This window comes from Neodiprion fabricii, chromosome 2 (assembly GCF_021155785.1).
Source record: "Neodiprion fabricii isolate iyNeoFabr1 chromosome 2, iyNeoFabr1.1, whole genome shotgun sequence".
NCBI classification, from domain to species: domain Eukaryota; kingdom Metazoa; phylum Arthropoda; class Insecta; order Hymenoptera; family Diprionidae; genus Neodiprion; species Neodiprion fabricii.
In genome coordinates this window covers 26,671,613-26,690,865 of record NC_060240.1, presented here as the reverse complement: position 1 = coordinate 26,690,865, position 19,253 = coordinate 26,671,613, and the positions used below count along the sequence as shown (strand labels likewise).

Below are 19,253 nucleotides of genomic sequence, written 5' to 3'. Positions count from 1 at the left end.
TATACATACTGTATTTCGTGTATGTATAAACTGTTGAGTGATAAGTATACAATGTATGATGAAATTTGTGAACGAGCAATAATTAGCAATTTTACAAGACTAAGCGTTGAAATTATGTATAAATATATACACATAATAATGACAACCCTGTGACAGTCGAAAATATTTAAAGCAAATAAAAAAATCCAAATGCACCAGCAATGATGTATCAATGCGTTTAATTGTTGCTTTATTCCATCGGTATACCTTTCACGATCGATCTTTTATTACACGTTATTGGTGTTATTAGTTCTACTTGCGTAAATACTATCCATTACCGATAAACGGAGTATTACAGATCGCACTAAGTATAAGACTGGCTTTTGAACACTATTCTCAGCAAACTACTAATCGAGGTGCCGCCATTGGGGCAATTGTTCGATCCGACGTCCACCTCGCAACTTTAACTTACGCGATCTATTGACAGCTTGTTAGATATAAAATAATTCAAACTCTCCCAGATTTGACTATTCTGAACAATCAGAAAAATGACGATATTTTTTATTTTGACGCGTTAATTTCAGTTAAAGTTCGAGCTCCGATGCGCCTAAATATGATGAATCGATGAGTGAAGTAAGTAGTTGATTTTTCAGAAAATCCAAATTATCCTCTGTTGATCTCATAGTATTTTTCACTATATTTTTCTCGAAACTCGTTCTGAAGCGACGTACATCGTATCGTATATTATTTTGTGCGTGTAATTTACAATTCCGTTTGTTACAGTAAATAGTCAAAAGAAAAAGACGTTAACTTTGTTCAAACCTCGGTATGGAATTACAATTGAGCGGTGTTACTTCTGTAATGAGAAAAATGTTGTTGTGTCAATCAATATTCCAAGTAATAACGTAACTCGAAACGCTCGAATAAACTATAATTACAAACCCTTACAAAATTGAAAACATTTCCGGAGCAATTATAATACCTAAACGAATCGCGATGACTGTAACAATGTCATAATGCATAAAAGCACTACCCCAATATGTAATCGAATGTATGTATCGGAATCCGAATCGCGCATGCCTAGTTTTTCGGTAGTCATGCTCAGTTTTAGCCGGTGTCGTCGTCCCGGCGCTCCTATGTAATGTTTTAGTCGTCGGGACGCCGAGCGTCGTTTGCTGGATACGTCTGTAACAACCGCGGTGTGCGTGAATGTTAATTTCCACCGAACGCATATCCGTATCGATCTAATTCATAAAAGGAAATATTTTAATATAGGCTCATTACACGTGTGTAAAGAAAGAAAAAAAAAAAAAAAACAGAAAAATGTACAGGGATATGGTGAAAGTTTATCGGGTTACGGTCAAGTTGACCGAAAATATTTCCTCGAGAAATTTGCACACGCATAAGGTGACCATTATTTTCTTATTAACAATATACGTCGTTTAATTATTTTCTCACGGTCTCATATTTTAGTTCCTTATCTTTATTTTCTTTGCTTGTAGAGGTTACAGAATATATTTACTGCGTACCACCGAGATAAATAATTTTACTGTGAATTAGGTAATTAAGTTTTTTTAGTTAGGTAAACTTTAGTAATAAATTAGTTTTTTTATGTACTACGTACTATATGTATAGATGAATACGAGACCATAAAAGGCCCCCGTATACATGAGTGGACTTGAAAAACTGGCTTACTAGTAAAATTTGCTTAAATAAAAGAAATTAAACCAATGTAAAATTGTTTAATCTGTTATGCTTTGAAAAGTAAAAACAAAAAACATGTCATTTCAACCGATTGAAAGAATTTTGTCTAAATAACTCACATCATTCTCTATAATATTTTATAATCCATTCTGTTAGTTTTTTCTAAACAGTATGCAATTTTCATATTTGATATCCAATCTCTAGCGTTGCACGAAACGACTGCCTCATCATTTTCGTTTTCCTTTTCTTTTTTTTAACACGCTTAAATCATTCAATTCAATTTAGTTTCGTATTTTTCGGAGCAGCTGTGATCATCGAAACGCGGTTTAAATTTGCGCGGAAAATCGTCTGCTTCCTTCACTTAGAAAATGAGAATTTTTCGAACCAACCGCGAATCGCATGGACCGACAGATTCCGATCATCGCAAAAGCTCGCCGTTCCAATTTACGTAATAATTTTCTCCTCTTGAGTAACAGCCGGTTGGCTTACAATGTGTATTATTAAAATCGCCGAGGCTCCTGTCACTCGTTCGACTGTCAGGGTGCTTATGCCTGTTTAGTGAGGCTTGCCGAGGAGCACGTGGGCAATGGCAATGACCGAATTTTAGTTACTAAAATAATCTCTAGTTGTTCCACTAACGATCAGCCGCGTCTAAAGCTGCGACTCGCTGCCTGTGTCGCGATGATTCACCAAGGTCTCAGAATCACCTTTCGAATCGTTCACCTTTCGCAAATTCCTTACTTCCTTATATTTCTGCACGCGTTAAAAAAAAATTATGACACGAATCGGCAAGTTTCCTCTGATCGACAGATTTCAAATTTCCATTTCCATCTCGTTAGAACAGTTTTCTATATTCCAATATTTCTCTGGCACCAAAAAGGAAAACTAGATTGATACGATTTTTGCAACGTCAAATATAATTTTATCAACAAACTTTACGCCTTTGGCTGCTTAGTTACGCGATTTATCTGTCTAGAGATTGCAGGGCGTCGTTACAATTAGGTGTCACAGATATTTGCGGATGACAAGATCTTTATCTTTGACAGTGAAGACCTGACGCAGAGTACGCGATGAGTTAGGATCCATTCTGTTTATCGGAACTGGTGCGAGTGTATTTTATGCTGTATACGTGTATCGGCATAATATTTGCGATTTCTATTCGTTTTCCCGAATATCGGAAAGAAAAAAATTATTCGTTCAATTAAATTAGAATTTATAGTGGATTAAAAGTCAATGTTTCAGATCGAAGCGAGTAGAGAAAATTTTGTTGAATCTTGTTGCAAATTTTCATTTGTTAAACTGGAATTAAGCTTCGTTGCAATAATTTTAGAAAATTCGCAAAAATAACGATGTCAAAACTTTTCTGACATTCGGAACATGGTTTTCAATTTATTCAGGACTTTCGACGTAGAGAAATGTTTCTTCCAATGCTAAATCGATTTATCACCAAGTTCTCGTACCATTCTCACTGGAATTCACATCGAAAGCTTAATCGGCTTGTCATATAGCTTTGCAATGGGCGAAATTCATCTTCTAAAGCGAAGAGCTTACGTTAGGCGTTATTTCGCCGATCAATACTACCGGCGACTTTATAGCCAAGGAACCTCTGAAACCCTTCGAGTTTTAACGTACCGGCTGTTCAAAGTACGAAGCGCAATGTTTTGTTAGCGATTATACATCAAGATTTATTATAAATAATCATTGAACCAAGTATTCATTGATTCTACATTGAATGAAAGTGAATTAATAATTTTGGCAGGCATTGCAAGCTTAAAGCTGTGCTTCAATATTTGCATATTTGTTTTTTCGTCGGTCGATCAAACAGTCAGCTTCTTTGAATTTATCATATTATTTATACAATTACCGATTAATCGATTTTCTTATGTCTTCAACGCGTGAAAATAACTCAAGAGCTGAAAATTTCTCGTTAATTTTTGTCTACTTTTTCAGCATCTGGCTGCGGTAGCGGGAAGCAAAATGAAAATGAGAAAGACAAGTTACATAGACGCAGCTTTTGGAAGTACCAGCGATATGCAGCGGTCAAATATACGGTATAATAATTTTTTCAGACCTACGTTTCAAACAAATTGTTAAACTAGGGATCCGTGATACACGGCAGTCCTAATTTGTACAAAGTTTCGTGGAAAATATATCCGAAGAACTTGAGCACACACTATTAATTAACATGGTTATAAATAGTTTTAAAGACTGGTTCAATTTGTTTGGAAAAATATCCGACGACAGAATACTTTGGTTATCGCATTTTTGGTAACAGTATATTATAATTTGTTTCTTGTTTGTTTTTCGTTTTTTCTTTTTTTTTTTTTTTGCTCAAAATTGTAGAAACTACCAAAATTTGTTGTTTGAAGAGAAAACATTGAACAATGTTGTGAAATTTTTTGCTTATACTTTTGAATCCATTTCTTTACATTCGCAAAAACATTATGTAAAATTATAATATATACTCAGCCGATTTTTGTGCAGTAAATGTTGCTGTGCCGAATACTAACGTTGGTCTCGCTATTCACGTATGAGTTATCTAACCAAAGTGGAAAATAGAGATGCTTCAGTTAGGATAAAATAATTTTTGGAGCCATGCTTGGCAGCGTTTGATAGTTTAAAGAATAATTAACACGTTCGGCGTTGTCACTCTGAACCATAATTTTCTTATCGTTGATCGTCGCGAACGTAATGGTAATAAAGTAGGTGCAACTTTGGCGGTTTTTCATTTGCACATCGCCGTATCAGAGTATAAAAATTATTAATTAATTGATACCGAAATTTACTTTTCTGTTAGCGTGTTACGTTTTATCTTATCGTATAATTAATCAATCATGTGCTTATAGTTGGGGATTTTTAACTTTGTGAAATCTTTTGTGTATTCACGATAGATTATATTGGTGAAAATCACTGTATAATGTATGTAATGTACTGTACAGCCAATCCTTACAGACACTTCTATCCTGTGAATAGTAAAATGATTAACACGTCGATCATCCGTACCAGCTGTTGTTAGCTTGAAACGCTAACCAATATGGCAAAATTGTACAGAGTGTTTCGCAACACGTAAACTCACAGCTTATTATAAAATATACAGTGCACGCTCATGAAAGACGCATTAAATTGTGCGTTATTTTTAGATTTTTTCACCTATTGAACTGATCGCTGAAAATGTTTGTTCAATTTTTCAAAGTATAACAATGCATTCTATAAAAAAAAAGCGAAAAATTTCGCCTTTCCAAAATCCCTAATTATTATAAAATAATTATCCTAATTATTCTAGCCATTTATCGACGCTTTTATAACACGAGAGAAGAAAATTTCTATGTCTTGAATTAAATTCTTCACATTAGCTTTACCTTGGTTTGAATTTTAATCTGAACTTCCGCCAAGCAAAAATTGAATTACGGAACAGATTTAATTTTCTCACAGCGACGATGTTATTACAGATATTTCCTATATTGTTATCGCGAAACATTGTCAAGTATAATAAAAAAATAAAAATAGTCGATATTGTATAAGTTTAAGCGAACAATTCGAAAATACCAATTTTCTCAAGTTTTCAATCTAGCAGATAAATCGAAATGCAAATTGAAGTATTTAATTTCTCGGAGCAGAAAATATATTACAATACGAAACACGTTACAAATAATGATGACGCTACAGAATTACGAAGTATTATGTATGTAAAGTCGCATCGAAACTTATTTATCCTTCGATTTCGTTGTGGATTTCCATTCGTTTAAATATGCTGCTGCATTGCCTCCTGCATATATAAAGTGGAAGAAACTGTAAGGATACATAACGATCAATTTAACAAACCAATAAATCTCTGATTGTTTGTACGAATGGAATAGGACGGCACGTTTATTGCACGTGATTTAAAATCGATATGTTGAACAATTGATACAACTATTTGACGTATTACGATTCCTAAGGACTTATATATATATATATATATTACGCGTTACGTAAAATATAGTTAGACGATGTAGTTAGCCGGTAGCAGTCGCTGCTTATTATTCGAGTCTCGCTGCAGACGAAAATTTTCTCCGACTTATCCAAAGAAAGTAATGAAAACAAATGAAATAATAATAAGAAAAAATAAAGGGTTAAAAATTTGTTCTTATTTCTTTCGATTTTAATCACACAACGCGCACCGCATTGTAATTAAACAGTTTTTATTGGTATGGACGATTTTGAGGTGTATCATTACTTCGTGGAAGACATTTCGACAACTTCCAATCGCCTAAATGGGTAAGAATATTTTACGTTAGAAAAACAGGGCAAATTTATATACAAATTTGGTGAAATTAATAATGTTCCGATCCATACGTACGGTTTACTTTTTGAAAATATTTTCATGAAAAAGAAAAGAACAAAAAATTGAAACCTACTTTTAGCTCCTGTTTATTTTCTCCGTCGTCACTGGCGGTAAATCACAAACAACGACACGCTAATTTTTGGCCACCGCGAGTCGGTACCGTCAGGTGGTTTTAGTCGTGATTTGCAATTGCTAGTGTATATACTCAAGTGATTCGAGCCAATTTATGAACGACGAAGGGGGGCTCTTGGATAAGTTATATAAGACGCGGAAGATGATGCGAAAACGTTCATTTCACTCTTCGGGCAATTTTATATCGTCGTTAGAAAAATGAGTGCACAGTGAATTGTATCGTCGCGCGTTGAACGTGCAGCTCGAGATTTTCGTACGGAAGTTAGATTTCGCTAGATTAAAGTGAAATAATACTTTCAGTAATACGCAATTACAACAGTGTTGAAAAAAACTAAGCATTTAATTATTTTAAAATATTGAGGGGGTTGTTATTCAATAGTATTTTAGATTGATAAATGTCCGACGGTATGAAAGACGTGAAAGTTTCTAACGGTGCTCGATCGGACAGATTCGTGAAGCTTCTGGCGAGGTTTCTTAGGTAAATAAAAATTCTATCCCAGTATTAATGTAACTAATTGTGTGTTTGTTTTTCACTTTTTTTACAGCGAGTACAGCTTTATTCATGACAGCCATTACATGTAGTGAGTACTATTCTCCGTGCCAAATTCATATTGCATGGAGTATCAATGTGCTTGCAGCAATTGGTTGAGAAAATGTTTAATTGTCGCATTTTTGTTTTTTTTTTTTTACTTTTTGTTACCTTACTTCTGTATATCAGCAATTTATGTTTTAAGCTACACGGTAAATAATTAGTAGTTGGTTTATCGTTTCTTATGACTGTTTTCTTTCCGACCAAATCACTGTTCTTCGTTATTCGCAGTAACTGTACTATAGTTATCAGGCATCTGTGAATCGTTACAAGTTATCGATTATTTTTAATTCATCGTTATGTTTACTTGAAAGTTTCACACATATATTCGCGCATGAACTTTGCGTTTTCTTATAATTTTAGAAAAGCAGAGTTGTTTACGATTAAATTTTGGCATTGGTTTATTGTAAATTACTTTTACGAAAATTTGTTCAACGATTATCTGCGTGTTTTAATTTTTTTTTATCTTCTCTAAAATCCTTCGAATCAAATATTGCGCGATGTCGCGATCTTTCGTCGAAATTTTGCTATTCTTTTTCGAAATTGTTTTCTTTATTAAAAAACTCGACCTACACGTTTTATGACAAATTTTAAAATTGTACGGAAAGATGTGAAAAAAACCAAAATGCCGTTGAAGATCACGGAAGGAAAGCCGCGTGTTTCTTTTTCAGAAAAGTTAATAATTCTTCAATGAAATTCGGTAAATTTTGAGAGATGACATTTTTTTTTTTAATATCTCTGCAGTGTCTCTTCGCGGGGGATCTCTAATCACATATTGTTACACCTGCTTGTGCAAATATATTTTGCGATGTTACGTTCAGATAAATTTCACCGGTGTTGTCAAGCGTGATAGTGATTTAGTTGTTTTCACTGTCACGGAACCTCAGAGCAGCGAAAAAACATATTCACTATCTGCACGGACGATAATTCAATCTTTCTCACTACTTTGTCTTGATTTTGCACTCCACACACTGCAGCAACAATTCATCCGAGTGTTGAAAGTAAAATTTTTTCGAGATAAGTAAAATAGATGTTAATAACGTAACAAGTTTCAAGTCATATGAAATGACTTCATTGAAATATACTTTTTTCCGATTTTTACCAAACAATTCTCTGTTCGTAATAAGAAAAATTCATTTTCCCACACGGTGAGAAATTTTTAGTTCCGGTTACCGCTCAGTCTTTAACTATTCTCATTTTTTACCAAAATCGAAAAATATAGTTCTAGGTAGAAAATGAAAATTAGTTTTCTAGTATCCGTTATTATTCTTTCTCATTACGATCACTGTTACTATATTTTCTTGACTTTTTTTTAACGATACCTGTTTTACTGAATTTTTCTAGTTACTGTAACAAATGAAATTTTTTTCAGTCTAGAAACAAATCCTTTTTTTCCAATGTATCTCGTTATATAGTAGCTTATTTCCTTATAGAGAATTTTGGTTTATCTTTCCCGCAAGTGTATGTTTATTTCACTTCCTGTTAATATTTATTATAAATTTTCGGCAACCCGCCCAATTCTTTAGTAGATGTTTATCGAAACATTGCTGCTTGTGAGGAAGAAACAACAAAAAGGGGATCAGTAACTCTGTCGATTTTTCTTCAATTCAAACAGAACTTCTATCATATTACGCAAAAATTATCAGGATTCTTGATTAGTTAAAAAAAACAGGTTCAGCATAGTAACTATTGGAGAATCTTTTTTAACCAGCTAAAATTTTTACAGTTATCGAACGAAATAATTGCAGGATAAAGTAAATTGAAATTTGTTCGAACAGTTAAATTTTTCGTAAAAATTTGTCGTTCACCGTGAAAATTCACAATCAAATCCTCGTTTTTATGGCTTACACTTTTTGGATGGTGACGAACGTAGATAATCCTAAAAATTTCAATCCAAAGTCTATGCTAAATTATCGTTTATACAATACTTCTCAAAAATGTTCAATTTACATCCAACGAAACTTAGTTCACCAATTAAAAACAGGTTGAATTTTCCAATCAGCGTGCAAAGTTTCAAAATCTGAATCTTGGAAGTTATCCTTGTACCTTCCACTCGTTGCGGTTAAGTGTAATTATCATAAAAATCTCTACTTGAACGATGGTTGAAATGAATTTGAATTATAAACTTTCAGCGCCCGAGATCAGGACCAAGTTCGAAATGCCGAGGACGTTTTGTTCGACATGTTCAAAAATGAAGAGACGGGGCTTTTACCGGTTGGAAAATTCCTGGCTGTGAGTATACGTATATGTATAAATGAAAATATTAATATAAATGTAAATGTAAATGTAAATGTAAATATAAATAACGTTTGATCTCGAAGCATAAACACTCACAGCGTTCTCCAGGATACGTCATGTATTGTAATACACAACGTCTGGAGAAAGCTGTGGGTGCTTATCGGATTCGATGGTCAGCGATGTAATGAATGGATCAAACGTCTGTTTAACACTAGCGAGAAACCCAATGAACGATCGCACTACCTAGAGGAGAATCGATCGACTAAACTGATAACGTTTTATCAGCGATCGAAAATTAAACAAAAGAGACCAATAAGAAAAATGCACAAGATAGATTAAGATCGTGTCAGGAAAAACAGATTAAATTGTTCATTTATTTAGGTGGTTTCTAACGAGTCATGCTATAAAGTTTGTCATATAACGTAAATCGCCATAAATTACAAACTTGGCTTCATACTTCTAAATATCAGATATAAACAGGCTGCGCAGAGTGTAAAAATAAAAAGAATTAAAGTCCGAAAAATATTGTGAACAGAGAATGATATAAAAAATAAAACAACGACATTTACAATACATATTAGAGAGTAAAGCGTTTTAATGACGTCGTGTTACAGAAGGGAGATCGATAATTAACATTGTTACGTGATATTTAAATTGTTGTTGTTACACTTTCCGAATTTCTAGTCTCGCACAGATTTAAATCAGACCGTCTCCTTCAAATGTTGTGGGTCTACTGCTTCACTGATCCGCTGAGACCTTGTTCTCTCACTATTTGTTTTGAATAGGAAACATCGTTACAGACCGCTAGATTCGCTTTATCTTTCGCACCAATTCTCACCCGATTTCAGATTTCACTCTTTTCTGTGCATTTTGCTCAAAGTTACGGAGAAAAAATTGAAAAATATACACATTTCTCAGATCCATTGTTCACAATTTTTTTTTTTTAAACTAGTTTTCGCACGGAGACATTTATGACTGATTAACACGAGTTTGAAGAAAGTGTTTCAGCGGTATTACATCGGCTATTGTGGCGCTGGTTTCGCGGTGGGTAGTTTAGTGTTATTTATTAACACAGTTTGATCTGGATGGATCGTCACATCCGTTCCACTTGACATGGATTTAAAAAATTTATAAAAAAAAGTTTCACTCGTTAGATTTTTTTTAAGGGTTGAGTTATGTCAACACTTCCAATACGTATCTGAAAATAAAATCTATATCGAAGCCTCTCCTTTCATTTAAGTACATATGTTTCTTGGTCGAAAAATTGCAGTTAAAGTAGTCGAAAAAAGATGCGTGCAATTTTCGTTCTGATTTCTAATTTTATTAGCTATTCAAAATTAACTTTCTGTCTGGAAAAAACACTTTCTAATGTTTCTAAAACAGTCTGAAAGATGATGAAAAAAAAAAAAATAATGCACCAACTAAGCACCCATTAACACTAAGTTGTAAACTTAAGAAACATTACGCGTTCACTGTAACGGAGATGCGATTCCGACGAATTTTAAGATCTTTCTCTTTTAAATGTAGTTTCAACCACTTGTTCGTAAAATTTTCAGTCAATAGGTACTCAATTTAATCTCACTTTGTTTCATGTCTTGAATCCGAATTATTGACCCGCGATAATTTCACACGAAATAGAGCTTCTTTGAAGATCTTTTGCAATCAGGCAGAGTTGAATTTATTTTTACCCTTGTCTTTGATTCAGGCACTCAGAAGCACGGGATTGAGAAAAAATGATCCGAGACTTCAGGAACTCTCAGATAATCTCAGAAAGGAACAGCTCAAGTCTGGAGGACACGAAGGACTTTCTCACGAAACTCAGAAACTCGACAGAGAACAATTTAGAAGGTGGGTGTGCCGAAATTATGTTCCAAGTCCATTTTACTGCTTTTTAAAATAAGATGGCATAAAAAAATAAAAAAAAATAAAAATTTGATACTCCTTGCAGGATAATAAATCCGAATATCGTCCTGATATCGCGTGCTTTCCGGCATCAGTTCATAATACCGGATTGGTCCGGCTTCACGAAGCACATCGAGGACTTTTACTGGAAATGCAAAACCAACACCGAGGGCAAAGTGGCTTCGTACATCCCTCAGCTGGCGAGGATGAATCCCGAGTATTGGGGCGTCTCGGTCTGCACGATAGATGGACAGCGATTCAGCATCGGTGACACCTCCCTTCCTTTCACCCTGCAAAGTTGCAGCAAACCTCTGACCTACGCGATCGCTCTCGAAAGACTCGGACAAGAAACCGTCCATCAATATGTGGGCCAGGAACCCTCGGGAAGGAACTTCAACGAACTGGTTCTTGATTACAACAGTGAGTTCGTTGCGTCCTTGCGCTGAGCGATATTTTTAGTTCTTAACTATTTTCATTTATTACCGCGATCGAAAAATTCTAAACATAAATTGTGTTTGACTTTGGCAATTAGAAGGAAATAAAATACAAATCACATCTGTGTGTATACATATAGATTACGAATCTATGTACTATATGAATACAAATATGATTTACAATTCTTTTTTTCCTAATTACAAATTACGAATATGATTTGTATTTTATGTCGTTTTAATTGTAAAATACAAATATCCTTTATAATTCACTTTTCTTCTCATCACAAAATAGAAATGTTGTTTTTCGTTCAGTTTCTTACGATTACTAAATATATATGTAATTTGGAGTGTTTTTTTTTTCAATCAAAAAACACAAATGTAATCAGGTGATGTCCAATATTGATTGTAGGATGCTCTGAATGAGATTGTACAAAGAATAATTGCACGTAAAACTTTGCACAACCAAACAATTTCATAAAGCGAGTTTTTCATGAAGTTTGGAATATTTGTTAGTTCAAAAAAATGGAGAGATTGTAAAACTGGAAAGATTGCTAAATTTCGGTAGAGACTCAGAAGAAGGAAAATAAAAAAAAATGTACAGGTATTTGCGAGAAGAACTTTGCACATTTTGTCTGAAAATTTTATCAAAGTGTATTGAGAGAAAAATAAAATTGCACAGACGAAGGTAAAGAAAACTGTCTTTAAATTTCAGAAAAACCGCACAATCCAATGATAAACGCGGGGGCGATTCTTGTTTGTTCGCTGCTGAAGACGTTGATCAAACCGGAAATGACACTGGCGGAGAAATTTGACTTCACGATGAATTATTTCAAGAGATTAGCCGGTGGTGAGAGCCTGAGTTTTAACAATGCTGTATTTTTGTCGGAACGCGAAGCCGCGGACAGAAATTACGCCCTCGGATTTTACATGAGAGAGCATAAATGCTACCCGGACAAAACGAATCTACGTGAAATCATGGACTTCTATTTCCAGGTGAGGATAACAAGGGGAAAAATAGAATGACGTAAAGTTGTGATGTAAAAAAAAAAAGAAATTAGTCTCAAGACGTTCGATGAGTTCGAAGTTTATCTTCAACATTAAAAAAGTAAACTTCAACATTAAAAAGTATTTTTCAAGCAGTCGTTGTTCGTCAAAGTCCGAAACAATGTATATGATAATATTTTGAATGATAGAAAGAAAACTTTTCGATTGATCGAAATCGTCTGTTGATAATTGTCACGGGAATCCAATCTGTGAAATAAAAATTTCACGTACGAGAAAACAATTATCAAGATCATTTCTAGTCCTTTGAAGGCCAAGGAACTTGGCTTTGGCCAAAACTCTGACTTCAAACGGTCCGATTCTTGGATTTTGCTGCCCGAGAATCTGGTTGAAAATTTGCATCATGAATTTAAAATTATTTGCAACACAGTGCTGCGCTATGGAGGCGAACTGCGAGTCCATGTCGGTTATGGCGGCGACTCTTGCAAACGGTGGCATCTGTCCGATCACCGAGGAGAAGGTTTTGAAGCCCGACAGTGTCCGGGACGTCCTCAGCCTGATGCATAGTTGCGGGATGTACGATTACAGCGGACAGTTTGCCTTCAAGGTGAGCTTTTTCTATACGCTTTCTTCGAGAATTATGAGATTAAACTCGCAAACGGGATCCTTATCATAAATGCATTGCAAAATGCAAATTTGCGTGAAAAGAAGTAACAGAGCTTTTAGGTAATAGCTGATATAACAGACTGAAAAAGTGGGTGAATTTTAAGAATTCATATCTCGATAAATAATTATTTAATTAGATTGGGATTTGATTTGTTTTAAAGCGTGTAGATCGAACTTTGTTCAAACGTTTTTCCCATTGCTATTATTATTTGTCAGGAAAATAGCGACCGTTTGGAGTTGACTTCGATTTTCAGTATAAAACTTCTGAAAATTTAACATAATTACTGTTTAAGAATACTGCTTCCAAATTTCAAGTAATTCGGTACAGCCGTTTCTGAGATATCGCGAGCACTGTAAAACATGTCTCTTAATGAAACGGTCGACATTATTATCGGTAAAAATGCTTTCGATTCATTGATTGTAATAAAATACAATATGCGAACGAAGCTCGATCTCCAGAGTTTCGATAGAAACAAACTCCAGTCAATTTGACTAATTGGTTGTCGATATATGTAAATTTACAAAATCCACCCACTTATTCAGCCGTTTTCACTTACTTATTGCAATTATTTGCAGGTTGGAATACCGGCGAAATCCGGAGTCTCTGGAAGTCTTCTGGTTGTCATACCAAACGTGATGGGTATCTGCACGTGGTCCCCACCTTTGGATCCTTTGGGAAATTCTTGCCGAGGTGTTCAGTTCTGTGAGGAACTTGTTACCGAGTTCAATTTCCACAGGTTCGTTCTTTGTTTATAGATTTTTCCTAATTTAAAAAAAAATATTCTTATTGTATAATTACACCGAGATTTGTATTATTATCGATGATTATTCCAACACTGAGTGCAAAACGAGTTGTTTTGATCATTTATATAGACCCAAGATCACACTGTAAACAATTGCTACAGGTTACAGTAGAAAATTCTTTTTGTCTTAAACTCGGAGGATTTACAAACTCGGCTAGAAGATTAAAGAATTTTAAAATCGAGTCAACATATTTGCTAGATTTTATTGTAAATTGGCCTGATTTTAAATCTGAACACTGTATTAGAGAGAATTGAAAATTTTCAGTTTGAAGAACTTTTGCTAGGAGAAAAAATGTTTGTTACAAATCTATGAAAAACGTTTTTTGATCTGTTTTTGGTACATTTTATTGTTTACATTTGAACTGTAAATTTCAAATTATTCCAAAACGTTTTTTTTTTCTTCACTTTCAAAATAAAAACCTGAAGATTCGAGGCCATAATCACGTGAGGAAAATTATTGAGAAAGCTAAGCTTCTATTTTAGCTGTAGACCAAAAATTTTCGAGTTTGCATCACGAATGAAAACTTGCTATACGCTGTATTGAGAAAAATGTAACGGCATCAGAATTTTTGTCGAATAGCTGCCATAATTTCGCAAGCACTGTAAAATATAACTGCTGAGTAGAAAAAGGAAAGCTGCGTTTTTTAGCCGGGGTGAATTTGTAATTTAAATCTCGTGATCAGATTGATAATTACAATATTGTTACACGTATAAGTTGGTTGGAGTTTACATTTCACTTTCTAATCGAACTCTTATTACTTCCTCTTTATTTTTATTTTTTTAACTCTCTTCTTCTGTCTTGTCAAATAATTTTACCCGCTCCTATACTAACGGTTATTATCAATTTACAATCGGTTGAAAAATACACGAACAAATGCTAAAACTCCGTCCCTGATGCTTGATGATTACAATGACACACATAATTGAAACTTTGAATAATAACCGCATGCGAAAAATAACGCCGGTTTGAACAAAAAAAAATCACAACTTCACCCCACGTGCATGACAATCACTATTTGTGAACTGGCAAATTTCAACACGTACACGCAATTACTCACATATTATTTATCCATTCATCGCTCGGACATTGTGAAATACTTTACACAAATGATTATACGCGCGTGCGTAACATATGTGTATAAAAATATCCTCCCAACCGAAACCCGATTAGCACCTGTAGCACCTACTATGATCATAGGTACGACAATCTAAAACATGCAACGAACAAAAAGGACCCGAGAAGACACAAGTACGAGACGAAGGGATTGTCCATCGTCAATTTACTATTCAGCGCTGCCAGCGGCGACGTAACGGCTATGCGAAGGTGATAAATAAATAAAATATTGAATACACAAAAATAGTGGTTGGAAAAGAGAAGCAAGTCGAACAAACACCGTCTCAAATAGTCTTTTGTTTCTGTAATTGGGACCCGCTTGACTTGTGCAATATGGCGGCCAACTGGCCGATCAGCTGATCGTTTGGCATGAATTGTGCGAATACCAAGGCACAGAAAATTCCGTGCAAGCTTTCAAGCTTTCGTTCTGTTGTCACGAGTAAATATAAAGTAAAATATGTGGGGAAAAACTAGTTTTAAAATTAAATACGACGCAGTTAGACCGTCATATTTTCTGCCTCTGCAAGATGGCGTCTTCGAGTACTTTCGATCCCAATGATTTTCGAAATATATCGGCTCATATCCATAAAATAAGATAAATAATACCTTACCTGATGTCCTGACTAGTTTAGAATGTAATTTTTTTCGAAACCCGTTGCTTTTCTCCTGTTCTCAGGCATCGTTTGAGCGGCATGGATATGACACTGTCGGATTACGATGGCCGGACTGCTTTGCATCTAGCAGCCAGCGAAGGGCATTTGGACTGCGTAGAATTTCTCATCGAACAATGCGGCGTTCCTCATGATCCCAAAGACAGGCAAGTCTGCAACAATTACAATGATCGTTCCATAAATCCATGGGAAAATTAAATATTAGATACCGTAGTCGCTGAGTTTTTGGTATTATACGAAGTTTTTGACCTTAGGAAGCTTTTGAAAAGCATTTCTTTGACAATGTGAATTTTTTGGGACTCGTAAGATTCTCTTATTGGTTAGCACGACGCGGGTGTTCATTTTTGTGTGTATACGTAGGAAAATTATTGGAGAAATTCAGTTACAAAAAATATTCCAAAGATATGAAACAATATTAAAAAAATTACCAGGCGATATAATCTCAAACCATATTTTTTCATTGCACATTTGCCGTTTCGTTTAACAGAAGTTATAATTTCCTATTCTTTTATAATTGCTTACTTGCAATTTCTCTAAAAACCGTAAAAAAAAAAAACTAAACAATCTCATCTTGTAAAATCTGTACAAATGGTGTAATTTCTTGTTCTCCTTTTTATTCTCCTTCTGATCGAACATTCCTTTCAGATGGGGAAATTTGCCTATAAACGAGGCACAGACGTTTGGCCATCAGCAGGTAGTCGAATATCTTAGAAACTACGCGGCAGCGCATATGAAAGACACGCCGAACGATGCGACAGGAGCTTCGAGTGACACGGAAAGCGACGCGACTTCCACGAAGGAACCGGATACAAGTCCATTGCCGTGAATGTAGTTTTAGGAAATTAGATTAAATATATTCAACATTTATCCGCCGGCGAAAAATTTTTATCGACATTATTGAATGTATTATTCTGATTGCACAGTCCTGACGCAACTTTTTTAAGTAAAAGAATAACTTTGGATAATGCTCAGCTGATCGAACTGATATCTTGAAAAAATGATCGTTGGAATATTTTGTCAAGACTGTATCCAAAATAGAAGAGGAAAAAAAAAAAATATATGATTTTGTAACGAATGACATAACCGTTAATTACGTCAATAGAATTTTTTTTCAGTGTACTCGTTTCGTTTAATGTGAATCAGGTGTGATATAAACGTAGGCAGCAACATCGTACCTATTATATTTAAAAATTTATACGTATCAATGCAGTGTACATGCGAAAAAACTGTGATTCTTAATTTATTCTTTAATCATGCCGCAAAAATATTTTTGTCTTCGGCTTTCAGCGAATATAAAGAGAATGAAGCTTAGATAACAATTGTGAGAATACGGCATGAAAATATGAATAAAAAAAAAAAAAAGACAAAGGAAACGGTAACTGATGGAAGATTATCGTTAGATAGTTTTTTGTAATCAATTTTTGGCAAAATTTGCGATCAAAGAAAGTTGTGGCTCCTAGCCGAATGATTCGTTTTCCTGATTCAAATACTTCCGAAACACACCGAAATTTTTCTACTTGTTCCAAAAGATTTTAATTTGAAGAACGAGAAAAAGTTTCCGCGCGATGTGTTTGAAGATGTTTGCAATCCTTAGAATTATTCGGTCGAGAGTTTGAAAAAAGAAAACAAATTAAATTTGCACATATTTCAACAATTTTCAAAGTAAAATTGACGAAATATGTGCGATTACTGAAAATTGTATAAGATGCGAGAATTCGTCACTGAATGAATGCGACGGGATTATAATTATATTGACAACGTATGTTTGAAGTAATGTTGATGTGTATCTTAAACAATGAATTGATTACGAGGAAAAACTTCAGATATAGGTATAATACATAATAGACTGGAAGTGAAAAAAAAATTTCTTTTACGTAAAAATAATTTTGGATTTTTGTCTTTTTCTGTATAATTACGATAAATGTTATATTGCCGTAGCAATGTTAATTGTACACAATATTTCTGCCTTCAGGTACAATAATTATGAGTTCAAGAATACTCGTATATTGTTATAGTTGTGACGTGAAAACTTATACGGTCAATTCCTTGAAATGCGCTCCTTGTAATTCAACAGCCTTTCAATGCCTGTGGGTGATAAAACATTAAACTTTACATCTACACGTATATTGTTAAATAGAAACATTAGTCGTAGCGTATAAAATCATGACTCCCATATTATATTCTAAATATGATGTGTAAATATATTATACACATACGTATAATATGTGAAGATCTCGAAGAGTAAAGGGAAACGAAAAGAAAAAAAAAAAAAAAAGAAGAAGAAAGCTAACGCAGCAATGAATTAATTATACAGTATAATATATTAGCAAAATAAATAACGAATTGAATGACTATATTATAGGAACAAATTGTAAGCCTAATAGGAGAATATAAAAAATTTCAACTTCATAAGAAAATTATAATATTAGGAGCTGGAAATTCCGGGGTCAAAACAATAAATTACACACGTTTACCATAAACTCATAAGCCAGCCACCTTTTTTGTACTATGTTGTTGGTGAATTCAGTGGATGGAGAAGACCGGAAGAAGGTTTGTTTTGTTATTTTTTTTTTTCGAATCATGCACAGTTCGGAATCTGCAACTTTATCATCGTGTCTCGATAATTAGCAACTGTCGTTCCGATTCCGGCATGAATTCTGTTATAATGCAATAGAATATTTATCACTGGTAACGAAGGTCACAAATTTACGATCAATAGTGAATCTCTTCGGACGATATCCAGCTATTAAGCTTTGCCCCGGTCTTTTCAGTGAATGAAAATTTATTTATAGAAAAAATAATCACGGCTGTATAAGAACGTGTAATATCTACAATCTACAGTTTTGGATACGAAAGTTTGATGTCGAACTTGATAATTATCTCCAAACGCACGTTTAATGTTAAAAAGACAATAATATTGACGTTATTGCATATATTAATTACGTAACATGTATAATCTCTATACATCTAATAAGGAATTCATAGTTTTTCGTATTATTGAATCGTGTTTTTCTCTTACTTATTTGCAAAGGTGCAACAGGTGTTCAGTTGTAAATTGAAAGGTGAAAGAAATTTCGTACGGTTTTCAAATTTTACTTCTTTCAATCGAAAAGCGCAAAAAGGCCTAAATTTTTCTGATAATATGAGGTAAAATGTTGTATCAAAAAATTATTATTTCAGAAAAATTTCATGCGTTATGAAAACTAAACACTCGGATTTTTTCGTTTTTTATTTCATCTTCTTACTATTAATAAATATTATTCATTCGAATAATAAAAAATTACCGAACGTCGATTTTTTTTTTTTTTTTTTTACAGGATTAACAATAATTAACGCTTGGCAAGAAGAATCTGCAACGTATTATTAACTTTGAAAGGATTTTAATATCTCACTTAATGTCTAGACAGCTCCAATATCGCGTGTAATTCTTTGCTGCAACATTATAGTATTTCTTTAAATCGCAACGAGCTTTTCTACGACTGACAATAATTTACCATGATAATTGTACAAACGCCTGTTCGATTTTATTAATTGATACACATTGCTTCACATACAGGCGTTAACAGTGAAAGTGGAAAGAAAATCGGTGAAAGTAAAATATTGGCATAATTTCGATTTACCGTGATTATTGAGCGGCGAGAATTAGTTGAGTGTCAGTATTAAAGCCTGTACAATAATAATATGGTTTAAAGAGT

The 19,253-nt window shown here is 34.1% G+C and overlaps 1 protein-coding gene and 1 long non-coding RNA gene across 9 annotated transcripts; one reads left to right on the top strand and one right to left on the bottom strand.

The window, feature by feature from the left end:
- Positions 1 to 2: 2 nt before the first annotated feature.
- Positions 3 to 15,576, bottom strand: LOC124177030. Its single transcript, XR_006869501.1, has 3 exons — positions 15,512 to 15,576; positions 1,013 to 1,164; positions 3 to 961 (listed from the first exon to the last, which is right to left on the bottom strand). It is a non-coding gene; the product is annotated as an uncharacterized LOC124177030 (long non-coding RNA).
- Positions 1,150 to 17,833, top strand: LOC124177026 (glutaminase kidney isoform, mitochondrial). Of its 8 annotated transcripts, none has more exons than XM_046559053.1 (12): positions 1,150 to 1,386; positions 3,634 to 3,734; positions 6,685 to 6,720; positions 8,861 to 8,960; positions 10,672 to 10,814; positions 10,915 to 11,288; positions 12,015 to 12,295; positions 12,735 to 12,911; positions 13,547 to 13,707; positions 14,972 to 15,097; positions 15,564 to 15,704; positions 16,204 to 17,833. In XM_046559053.1, the coding sequence occupies exons 1-12, from the start codon at positions 1,303 to 1,305 to the stop codon at positions 16,382 to 16,384; spliced, it is 1,905 nt and encodes a 634-aa protein (XP_046415009.1). In that variant the 5' UTR covers positions 1,150 to 1,302; the 3' UTR covers positions 16,385 to 17,833. The 8 variants fall into 8 exon arrangements, with proteins under 8 accessions (XP_046415009.1, XP_046415008.1, XP_046415010.1 ...); XM_046559052.1 differs by having other exon boundaries at positions 14,954 to 15,097; XM_046559054.1 differs by lacking the exon at positions 6,685 to 6,720 and having other exon boundaries at positions 14,954 to 15,097.
- The last annotated feature ends 1,420 nt before the right edge of the window (positions 17,834 to 19,253 follow it).